Source organism: Nothoprocta perdicaria, unplaced genomic scaffold (genome assembly GCF_003342845.1).
Source record: "Nothoprocta perdicaria isolate Ctin4 unplaced genomic scaffold, notPer1 scaffold_8, whole genome shotgun sequence".
In the NCBI taxonomy this organism is placed as follows: Eukaryota; Metazoa; Chordata; class Aves; order Tinamiformes; family Tinamidae; genus Nothoprocta; species Nothoprocta perdicaria.
The window spans coordinates 6,759,445-6,771,176 of record NW_020456087.1 but is presented as its reverse complement, the minus strand read 5'-3'; the positions used below and the strand labels follow the sequence as shown (position 1 = coordinate 6,771,176).

The 11,732-nt window shown below is 47.0% G+C and overlaps 2 protein-coding genes across 2 annotated transcripts; both read left to right on the top strand.

Moving 5' to 3' along the window:
• Positions 1-63: 63 nt before the first annotated feature.
• Positions 64-5,234, top strand: EAPP (E2F associated phosphoprotein). Its single transcript, XM_026051880.1, has 6 exons — positions 64-153; positions 297-478; positions 1,598-1,696; positions 2,051-2,174; positions 3,038-3,154; positions 4,649-5,234. The coding sequence occupies exons 1-6, from the start codon at positions 80-82 to the stop codon at positions 4,911-4,913; spliced, it is 861 nt and encodes a 286-aa protein (XP_025907665.1). The 5' UTR covers positions 64-79; the 3' UTR covers positions 4,914-5,234.
• Positions 5,235-8,583: 3,349 nt separating this feature from the next.
• Positions 8,584-11,478, top strand: SPTSSA (serine palmitoyltransferase small subunit A). The gene is made up of 2 exons (XM_026051884.1): positions 8,584-8,686; positions 10,659-11,478. Exons 1-2 carry the CDS (start codon positions 8,584-8,586, stop codon positions 10,760-10,762), a joined length of 207 nt encoding a protein of 68 aa, XP_025907669.1. The 3' UTR covers positions 10,763-11,478.
• Positions 11,479-11,732: the final 254 nt, after the last annotated feature.

Genomic DNA, 11,732 nt, shown 5'->3' with positions numbered 1-11,732 from the left:
AGTGCGTGTCTGCGCGTGTGTGGGGGGAGGCTCCCGCGCATGCGCGAAGGCGGCGGCGCGGCCGGTGGCGGGCGCCGCCATGAGCCGCCTGCGGGAGGAGGACGATCCGTACGTGGTGGAGGAGCCGAGCGACGAGGAGCGCGCCCTGAGCAGGTGCCGCGGGGAGGCCCCGGGGGTCCCGCGCGCGTCGCTGGGCGCGCCGGGCCGGCGCTGCCCTCGGGTCGCCTTTCCGGAGCGAGCGGGTGCCGGTCATGGGGCAGCGGCGGTAAGGGCGCGCGTGGCGCTTGCCTGCGCAGCTCCGAGGACGAGGTGGACGTGCTCCTGCACGGCACYCCCGACCAGAAGCGGAAGCTGCTCCGCGAGTGCCTCACTGGGGAGAGCGAGTCTTCCAGCGAGGATGAGTTCCAGAAGGAGATGGAGGCGGAGCTCAGCACCRCCGTGAGCACCATGGAAGGCCAGTGGAAGGCCGTGGAAACGGGTGAGTGCGCTCAGGCGTCTGCTTGCCTGGGAGATGGCCGGGGAAGTGGTGCCCACCTGAGGGCGTGTGTTGTTCTGTGCGTGGGAATGACAGCTAAGGGCTGTCCGAGATCATAAAATCATAGAAAGTCTGTTCCCTTGTGCACAAATGAGCACGAGGCACTAGTTCAGGGAACGCTTCTGCTTCACCTTTTGTAAGTCTTTGTTTTGGGGCTTGATTTCCTCTTTTTTTTTCCCCCACAGATTTCTCTGTGGTTTCTGTTTGTTGGATCAAAACCTTTCTTTCCCCCTGTCTATAATGCTTGGTTTTATCAGCCACATACTTAATTGTAAAACTTAAGCAGGTTGATGTCTCATGTACTTTCTCTGCTCACCAACTACTAATACTRTCTAGATTTGGAGCCCTTTCTTAAAGACGGGAAGAGCGTTCTGTGGAATTCCAAATCATCTGTGGAGAAAGTAGGAAAGATAATAATCTTTCTCCCTCACCTGTAGGTAGTTACAAGCTTTATCAAACAGCACAGTGGCACTAGAGGTTTTTCTGTGCTGGGTTTTGAGTGCAGTAGATTGCTTTCTTTGGCATTCAGAGACCTGTTTTTTTAACCTATTTTAAAGTTGCAAATTCTCTTGATTCCTGCAGAATCAGGAAGTTTTGATTTTAATAGAGTGGTTTTGATTTCAATATAGGATTTTTATTCTTCATGAAGCAAAATTTTTTTGAATGCCATTAGGAAGATGTGGCCACCTTTAAACCATTAAATACATCCACAATGAAATACATTTTCGGTGGAAACTGTCCAATGTGATTGGCATTTGGCCTCGTGCATTTTTGGAATTTTGTGGTTCTGAAATGCATTTTTTGTGTATGTACAAGTTTAATCAAAGTTTGTGAGGCAGTGTGAGAGGGACGAAGCTGCTTTGCTCTGAGAGAGCACCTGTGAATGAAGTGACACAAGCAGTGTGGATGGGGAGGGCCGGGGGATGAGTTGTAGCCCTGGTACTGAACAAACCCCTATAAAGCAGAACGCTCTTGGATAGAGTAACTCACCAATGGGGGCTTGTTCTGGACCATGTGTTCTGCTGTCCTTTTGTGGGATATTTTCTCTGATTTTACACACAGGTACTTCCTCAAGTACTGGACAGTCTGACCTTGCCACTACTTCAAAATACTACGATGAYGTTTACTTTGATTCTGATTCAGAGGATGAAGATAGAACAGGTAAATGCTTGAGGAGAGAGGAAGATATGGGGACAGCTGCACCACCTCGGGCCCTGTAGAATCAGTTGGGAGRTTGGGGACAGCTTGTGAGGAGTGTCTTTACGGGGAGTTTCCATGCTCTATCATCTCAACATCACTACTGCAGCTTTATGGAATACTATTCCAATGTATTAATTCCTTGGGTTGATGCCTCTGGAGGAGGGCTGAGCTAGACCTTATGTTTTAGTTCAGACTTATTGCATGAACAGAAAAGGAGATTGAAGAAAACCAGATTTTAGTTAGGTAAGTAGAGAATCGTGGTGTGTGTGTGATGGGTGCTGGTGTTGCTGACCTGAGCTTGCATAAACCTTGCAGTGACACAGGATGCCCGGAAAAGAAGAAAACATCAGCAGCGCCGAATTCTTTCCAATGATGAGCTGCTGTATGACCCAGAGGAAGACAGTCGAGACCAAGAGTGGGTAGATTCACAAAGGAGAGGGTAAGAAACAGTGTATATTTGAACTGCAAGATGCACATCATAAACTGAAAAAAAAAAAAATGAATATGCTGAATGTAAAGGAAAAAGCTTGCTGTTGAGCTTTGATTTGGAATCTGCAGCACAGGAAATTTTGAAGACTGAAAAATGTTATATGTATGTAATGTACATAATGAGGCTGCCTCTCAAAATTACACAATTCCAGAATTTCCAATTTCTTGAAATTTCCTAGTAAACCATTTTTATCTGTCATTCTCATCAAAATAGCTGTGCTATGTATGAAAAGGTTTAAAGACTTGCTAACTTCATTTTTAATACCTTATGATGCCATTGCTTTGTTAATACTGACTTCTGCTAAATACATCATTTCYAGTTGGAAAGTTATTTTTCCAAGAATTTAGCAGGACACGAGGCAGCCAGATCAATCACGAACAGCACAAAGCAGCCTTACCTGACGTGTTTTTGAGAGGTCAAGGAGAAAATTAGTATTCTTAGGGTGTTGCAGATGAAGTAAATTCTCCACGTAAATCTATGGAAAAGAGCAAGATTAATTTGTCATCTKCTGAGACTGCACTTGGAAACTTTTCCTCCTCCAAACAGAGGATTATTAAGCATAAATCCACTCTTCAGATGCATATGTCTTATAAAGTGAGAATCCTGTGTACCAAGTAAATGCAAAGATACAGGTGTTTCTTTTTTTTGGTGGTGTTTTTAATCACACACTGTGTGTGTGGCAAAAAAAAAAAGGTGTCTAGAAACAGTCAAACACTTAGTGGTATGTTTTAAGATTTGGCAGTTGAGTTGATATGCCCAACAGCAGATAGTTACCCGTGTTGCCCCTCTTGCCTCCCTCCTCCAAATGGCAGGTACCGGAATCAGACACGAGTGCAGCAACAGCGGCAAAAGCCTCGAGCGGTTCCAAATAGTGATGCGGTCCTGAATTGCCCTGCTTGCATGACAACGTTGTGCCTGGACTGTCAGAGGTAAGTGGGGAACAATAAGGAGGCTCTTCGTAATGTTTGTGATTTTTTTTTTCAGTGTGTTTATATTTTTAGTGTATTTAGTGATTTGCTCAACTCTCCAGGGAGGCAGAACTAGTCAAAAGGAGGCAGGTGTATGYGAATCAGATTTAGACTTGAATACTAGTTTGAAGAGTTAATGATCAGTTTAACCTGCGACACGGGGTGGAAAAGAGTTGAACGGGACAAAACTTGAGCATAGTGGGGAGGGTGAACCATAAAAGAGCCTTTTCATGTCGACTGCATGGGAAGTTCAGGCYGAATTTGTTTACAGAAAAATACATCGGCTTGGTTTATTTAATAGAGAATTTAAAATGTAAAAAGTTTTCAAATGCATGGAGTTACACCAGGGTAGCTGGTATTTTTGTGCAAAGATGCCTTGTTTTGGTGAGTTAGGCAAAACCAAAACAGTGTGTTCTTGCTTTTTTGAAGGTAAGCAACTGTGGCTGGGAGTATAGCTATGTTAACAAAGGATGAAGAGGTGAATTCATAGCTGTCAAGTATCTGCTGCTGTGCTCCTAATCTGTGCTAGGTGGAGGACTYGTGATTAAGAAAAAATAAAAGGAGGAAGAAGCCCTGTGAAATGAGGAATAACCTACCTGTCAATTACTGAGTGTTTTGGTAATTGAGGATAAAATTCCAGAGTAACATCAAATCATATAAATGCTGAGTTTCCTCTCTTTTCCGTTTTGCTTTTTGGTACTGCTATAGTTGAGTATTTGRGCTTGCTAAGCTCTCAGAAAACTATGTTGACGGATTGATTTTTGTGGAACTTAGTAAGTTGAAAAGGCTCCGCGGTGCTCCGGGAGCAGCAGAGCCGGGCAAAGTCAGGGCAGCGCTGGCTGGGGCGGCCCTCTGTGATCTCATTGAACCTGAGGTAAAAAGACCATCTGAGGGATATTATTTTATTGATGCAGCCCTGAATTTACTGCATACCCTGCGTGAGTTTTTTAGCTATTACATCAATGGCAGCTGGAAATAGATTTTAAATTTTATTATAGACATGTTGTTTTTTTAAGGTGTTATATGTCAGTGATGGTTGTTTCTAAATAAATTTCCAATTTACAGGAAAGTTTTATTGTGTAAATGTCGTTATTGGCATGGTTTGCACTCACTGCTTCATGATCTTTTGCCTGTTGGCAGCACTAAATAGYCATACCTGATGCGCTAATGGTAATGGCATTGTGCTCCAGGGGTGTTTGCTTTAGTACTTTAGTAAGAACCAATGTATTTTTAAATACTTTACCTTAAARACAAGACAGATAGCAACAGTTCCATTTTTGTTATTTTATAGTGCTTTTATTTTTTTCTGTAAGACTTTATATTTGCTTGGCCTTCAGCCCTTTGGCGTGGTACTTTCTGTCTTCAGTCCCATTTCCAGTGAGGATTGTGAACCAGCTTCTTGGAAGCAGAGTTTTTATCTGTTGCATGACTTGCGTTTTCTTCCCTTTTTCATAGGCACGAATCCTACAAAACACAGTATAGAGCCATGTTTGTGATGAACTGCTCCGTTAACAAAGAGGAAATTCTGAAATACAGAAAGAAACTAAATAAAAGAAACAAGAAAATGAAGCACAACAAAGAAGCTGCCTCCATGCAGACAAATCAAGAGGAGGAGGAAATATACCATCCAGTAATGTGCACTGAGTGTGCAACTGAAGTRGCAGTGATGGATAAGGATGAAGTTTTTCACTTCTTCAACGTTTTAGCCAGTCACAGTTAATGGGCAAAACAAAACAGGACAATTTAAGACTTTGAAGTGTCAGAAATGCACACCTGTGACCCTTTGTATCTGCTGCCTTTTAAATACATCTTTCCATCAGAGAACTTTGTAATTGTGAAATTTTGCAACATTCTATGATAGGAATCCAGTTAACTGCTTCGACTGGGGAGAATTCCCTCAAACCACTGGTGGCTGTGTCATTGAAAATTAGAATTTTGTAAATAGAACATGGTGTCTGTGTATTATGATMGTTGCTGTGTAAATACTCTACATTATCTCCATATGTATTGGAACAGCTGCTTAGAATAAATCCTGTATAGACTGTTTTTTCATATCTGCCTTGGTCATTTGTACAGCACTGATAAACCTGGCTAGCAGTTCTCAGGCAGGATGTAGGGCTTCTTTCAGGTCAACATTCCTGGCTGTTTGTGTGAAGGTAGGGCTGATAAAGGAGAAATTGTTGTGTTTGGATTTTTGGCCCATTAAGATGTCAAAAGGTGACATTTTTATTCATGCAGATTGGAAAATTTGGTTATATCTAGTTTGCTTCTCGCATGACTCATTTAAATCAACATGCTGGCATTCAGTAATACAATCCATAATTAAGAGCTGGTAGCGTAAATAGGAATCTACATAAAATATCTGCATTTCTTTGTTAACTGCTGTGGTGACACACATTTTAAGAAATTCATGGTCAGTTCTATGGCTATAGAGCTATTTTTTGTTTTTGTTGTTTGCTTAATACATTTACTGCTTCTTTATGGAAGCATGAATACCTTCAATTCTCTGATATTTAGACTATTTGTCTAGTCAGACTATGAAGACACTGTAGTGTTAATATCACATTCTTCCTTCTGTTCTTCAGGGCAGACTCCCAAGAGGTGAACTTTTATTTTTGATCAGTAAGTAACATTTGTAGCCTTTTTTTTTTTTTCCCAGACAAACTTTTGTACAAAATAATTCTCATCTTAAACTTTTCCCATGCCAGCAGAGAGTAAAAAGTGAAAAACTGTCAGGAGAATGGAAGTGAGCCTGGGAAAGGCTCAGCAGGATGTAAAGAGCTGAAGGAAGGCACAGTGTGAGAAAACGCTGCTTTGAAGCGGTGTCACTGCCTGAATAACACCTCTGCTGAGGCCAGAACCCCAGAGGAAGGACTTGCTAGAAGGAAATTCCCCTTCCCAGGCCAAACCTGATGCAGTCGGGCACAGTGGGTACATCCCCCCCTCACCATGTAGTGGATAACTGCCTTGGAAATGCAGAGCATGGCAGGAATCCTGCCTTGTCTGTCACAACTCAGAGCTTTCCAAACATCCTGGGGCTTGCTCCTAATGTTGTAGAGTGATGTCTGTGTACTTAGTAACTTACACAGGCCAGCTCATGGCCTTTATTGACGTTGCGTTGTATTTCTATTTTCCTGAGCAAATTTGGAGGTTTTTAGAGAAAGAATTTAATGCGAATCTCAGTACTTTCTCTTTTCAAACTCTAAGAAAATGACTATTAATGATGGAGGAAATACAAACTACCAAAGTTTGTGGGTTACAGGAGTAGAAAGCATGTATTCTTTTAAAATTTTGGTAAAATGCAGATGGTGCTTCCCAGTTAGAAAACAAATTCCTATTAATGTTTGGCAGCTGAGGAAATCCACTTTTGCTAAGTAGTAACATTGTTTTTATTATTATTTTTTCTTTAATCATTCCAGAAGTTTAGGTGTGCAAGGCTGAGGACAGTTTGTGCTTAGAAAAGCATGAATGTTGTTATTTGCATATACTGCCCCTGGAGCAGTCCTGGAGTGTGGAGCTGTCGCGCCTCTCACCCTGCCTTGCCCTGCCTCTCGTGCAGCTTCTTGCTGCTGCTGCTGCTTGGTTGCCTCATCATTTCAGGGGAGCAGGTGCTCCTCTTGGGAAAGGCGGCAGTAAATGAGATTGGGACTCATTTGCCCCATACTCATACTGCTCTGGCAACTCTGGATAGGAGCAATGCTTTAATTTGCTTAATCCCCTGCTTGTACGCATTTATATGGAAAAGAAGCTTTCATAATTGCCACTTTTACGAGCAGCAACACCAACACAAGACTCCTCCAGCAGCAAGGAACAGCTCTCCTGGATGGGGACAGCACCTCCTGCAGCCGGTTGTGCGGAGGCACTAGCTGTGTGGATGCTCCCATTGCTCGCTTGTGTTGAAATAAATCTGCGTAGATCGAGTGTATTAAAGGTATTTTGCTTAGATTAAATCTCTTTGCAGATTTGGCCACATACGCCAGTGCAGTATTCATCTGTCTTGGMCAACAGCTCTTCTTTCTCAGTTACCTCCCCCATGGCCCTGTCCTGCAGCTGGGCAAACAATGAGCACACGCACCCTCCCATGCCATTAGTCCCTCGGGTTTCATCACCCGGCATCGGGAGTGAGGCGGGGGCTGCAGCAGCAGAGCTGTGTGGCGCGTGCAGGGGCTGCCAGCCCGCTCTGCTCCGCGGGGCGCRCGGGCCCAGGCTCCTTGGTCCCACCGAGACCCGCGGCAGAGGCGCGAGGGGCAGGACGCGCTCCCTGACCGCTCGACGGGCGCAGGCCCAGCCGGTGGCCCAGCCGGTAGCCCAGCTGGTAGCCCGGCCTGTGCCCAGCTTGGCCATGGTGCCTCCGGGTCCCGTGGTGATTCTGCCCCTCTGCTCAGCTCTGGTGAGGCTGCGGCTGGAGTACTGTGTGCAGTTCTGGGCTCCCCAGTATAAGAGGGACGTGGAGCTTCTGGAGAGGGTCCAGCAGAGAGCAACTAGGATGTTTAAGGGAGTGGAACATCTCTCGTATGAAGAGAGGCTGAGTGAGCTGGGCCTGTTTTCTCTGGAGAAGAGACGGCTCAGAGGGGATATGATTAATATGTATAAGTTCAGGAAGGGAGAATGCAGGGAGGAAGGGGACAAGCTGTTTTCACTGGTGACCAGCGACAGGACAAGGGGTAATGGCCATAAGCTGGAGCACAGGAAGTTCCGTCTCCAGGTGAGGAGCAACTTCTTTACTGTTAGGGTGACAGAGCAGTGGAACAGGCTGCCCAGGGAGGTTGTGGAGTCTCCTTCTCTGGAGGTCTTCAAAACCCGCCTGGATGCCACCCTGTGCCACATGCTCTAGGTGTGCCTGCTTGAGCGGGAAGGTTGGACTRGATGATCTCTAGAGGTCCCTTCCAACCTTAAATATTCTGTGATTCTGTGACCGTGACCTCGCTAAGCGCATCCCTTCGGCTTCCCCCCTATCTAGGGCCAGCCGGCTGCTCGGTCCCGCATGGGGGTTTCTGACCCTCGGGCCGTAGCCACTGCTCTGCGTACGAGCTGGCTGCGTGGGGCTCACCCGCGAGCCAGGGCGGGCAGGGGCAGCGAGGTCTCCCTGATGGAGGGGCTATTGCTGGAAGTAGCCTTTCCTTGGAACCGGAGGCCTCTGTGCCACGGGGCTCCCTCTGGGGCGYGGTGGGGCTTGTGTCTCCTGAGCGAGGCTGGCGAGCGGCAGCTCGGGGGGTGGGGGTTAACTGTGTTTAATTAATTATTTAATTAATTAATTAGGAGGAGGCGGCGGGAGCGCGCGGGGCGGGGCAGGGGGGCGTGGCCGCCCGGGTGCCGCCTCCCGCCGCGCGGGATCGGGCGCGCGCACTCGGCGCGGGGCCCGCGCGCACGCAGGAGGCGCCGGCGGTGCCATGGCGCTGGGCTCGGCCTGGAAGCGGCTCTCGTGGCTCTACTACCAGTACCTGCTCGTGACGGCGCTCTACATGCTGGAGCCCTGGGAGCGCACGCTCTTCAGTATCCCTGGCGGCCGCGGCGGGATGGGCGCGCGCGCGCAGGGCCCGGGCCTGGCGGGGTGGGGGGAGCGCGGAGCCTCCCGCGCGGGGGGGAGCTCCCGCGTGGCCGCTCCCGGTCCCCCCGGCTTCCCGCCCCGCTCCCCTTCATCCTGCCACCCCTGCGGATTTTTTTTTTTTCTTTCCATGCATTTTAACCTTTTTTTTTTTTTTTCCAGCCTGGGCCAAATATTGAAGTCAAGGTGCTTGTTTTTATTACCTGTTGTTACAAAACGCGCTTATTGTGGCGGATTGCTGCTTAACGCCCAGATGTTGTGGCACGGGTATCGCTCGCCGTCCCAAGCCGGCGAATGAAACTTGTTATTTTATTCCTTTCTCTGTCGCCTGCGTCCGTAGGGGCTGCTCCCGGAGCCGGTGTCGTGTCCCCCGTGCCACCGGCACGCGGGGCTCTGCTGACCTTCCTTGCAGCGTCTCCTTGCTTGCTGTAATCTCCGGGGACTAAAAATACCCGGGGAGCTGCTGCGCGCTGATAAGCTCAGCCTAGAGCTGTGTGGCGGGGCGGCCGCCGCTCTGCGTGTGCGGGGACGGGCAGCACCTCTGCTTCCACCTGTGGAAACTGAGAGCTGCTTCCCGGGGTTATCGGGCTCATTAATCTTAAATGCTCTTTACGGTGTTGTTCCTGGCTAAGTTTACTGGATCATTGCGTGCGCTTGGGTGAAATCAAAAGTTATCACTTGCTTTAGAACTTGCTTCACTCTTGAGTTTCTGAAACCTTAAATTTTTAGTTGGTGTGATCTTTGGGTAATCCAATGCCATCATTTCTATGGCCAGAGCGTTGAAAATCCCAGAGCTGGACAAAGGTCTAGTTGTACGTATGCATTACAAGCTATCATCTGGCTTCTGCATTTAAGTTTTACAAGAGGTCTTTGTTCTCAGTTAAACTAATAAATAGTCATCTTGAAACTGGCCTCGCAGATAGGTTGGTGCGAGCCGTGTTTCGCAGCGTGACCCGCTGCACAGAGGTGCTGTTTATATGTGTTTTAAAGGCACATCTGGATGGCAGCGGCCAGCAGCAGCAACGCGCCTGGCCGTGTTGCTCGAGCTGCTCCTTTCCCCCAGGGATGGGGTTTTGTAAGTGCTTGACGAGCGACGAGCAGCGCACAGGGTGAGCTCCTTGCCTGTGAGGAGAGGTGTGATGGTGATAAGGGGGTGGAGAAACACGCAGACAGGTTAGGGACTCGACGCCTGCAGGACACCCACAGCTGGAACGGGTTCCAGGTCCGCTGCCTTCTTGTGTCAGCAGCGGCCCTTCCTCAGCGGATATGGAGCTGTGCCTCGGAAATTAAATTTCCTAGATCTTTTTGTTCTAGGAGGTTGAGGCCAGGTTTAATGACTGTTTTCTTAAAAATGAATAGACTGTCCAGAAGTAGGAAGCTTCATGTAGCCACTCATCTATTTCTTTTCTTCTGGTTTTCTTTTCAAAATATAAGATGTTCTTTTTGCAGCAGTTGTTCTTTCTGTCTCTCACACTGTGTGCATGCATATATATTTATATATACATATATATGTGCGTGCGTGCTTGTATACACATATATAGGTTTTTTTTTTTTGGTAGATGTGACACTTGGAAGCTTTGTTCCACACCTAAGAAGGTTGCATGTAAGACTTCCTGCCTTCTCACTGCCAGTTTTCCCTCTCTCCTAGCTTCCCATGCTGGCCTGTGCGTTGTGTCTCTGGCGAGGCAGTAGGCAACTACCAGGACACCCTTCCATAGYTCAGCTCATCACTGCTGCTGGGGCTCTGCTTTTCATACTCCTGTAGGCCCTTCCTAGAGCTGCAATAGTTGAGTGCATTTGACCACGTATGATTTAAAATGCAATGCTGTGAAATAGGTTTCAGTGCTTTGCTTATCCTTATTTATTGGAAAGTGCCTTCCAGTGCACTTTGAGATGCTCTTTTCCTTACCGGCCCTTCAGATTCCCTGCTGGTTTCTGTGGTTGGGATGGCCCTGTACACGGGCTACGTGTTCATGCCTCAGCACATCATGGCAATCCTGCACTACTTCGAGATCGTGCAGTGAGGAAGACGGTGCTTGCGAGAAGTGATCGTGGTCAGAGCGTCGTCCTGCGAGGAAGAGTGAACCTCTTGGTCGTAACGAGGCTTCTGCGATGTCAAAGAGAGAAAGACCCARTTATGGCTCCGAAGACGAAGACACCAGATATGTAGAGATGGGACATGGGATGTCCCCTTTGTTGTGTTCGTTCCTTTTAATTTTACAAGATGCCCTTGTATAGTAGTTTGGTCTATTTTAACATTGTGATTGTACTTTGATATCAGTATTTTCTTAACTTTGTGACAGTTTCAATATTGCACTGTGAAAGCTTTTCTTAATTGTAATTTTGAGTAAATCTTAATTGCCTTCTATTTTTAATGGAAAAGTCATCTTATTAAATGGGGCTTAAAGCTTTTGCTATTGTACGGTATGTATTTGCCTGGGTATTTCTATTAATGCATTTTTGTAAGAAAATACACCTAGATTCATATCAGGAACATAGATACCTTCATCTAACATTATCTACAAAAATTAGTTTGTATGACTGAACTCAGGTGTACCGTTTGCTGTCCAAACTTTGTTCAACAGTGTATTTGTGCAGACCAGTTGAATTTGGAAGTAGCGATTAGTTGAAGTTCCTATTTCCCACCTGTTGGAGGAGGGTGGCCGAGAGGGGAGAGCTGAGACCGGCCGACGGCCACCCGTGTCCTTTGGAGCAGGGCCGTGGTTGTGGCGCGTAAGTAGCCGGGGAAAAAGGGACATCTCTCCGCTGCCGTGGGCACGTGTACAGCCTTGGGGTAGCACTTCAGCACTGTTTTTCTAGCGGCCAACTAAATCRTACTTTTACGTAAAACTTCATGTTCTAATGGGGGTGGAGAGGAGGTTTCTGCTTCTTTTCGCTCAGCAGTGTAACCGTGTGGAGGATCCAAAGGTTCTTCTCTATTGCTGCTAGTGTTCCAAACCTGTTCTCCCTACAAACAAGGGAGACAAGGTTTTA

Coding starts and splice junctions, on each gene's coding strand:
- SPTSSA (XM_026051884.1), top strand. CDS start 8,584: ATGGCGCTGGGCTCGGCCTGGAAGCGGCTCTCGTGGCTCTACTACCAG. Junction 8,687..10,658: donor CTGGGAGCGCACGCTCTTCA/GTATCCCTGGCG, acceptor CCGGCCCTTCAG/ATTCCCTGCTGGTTTCTGTG.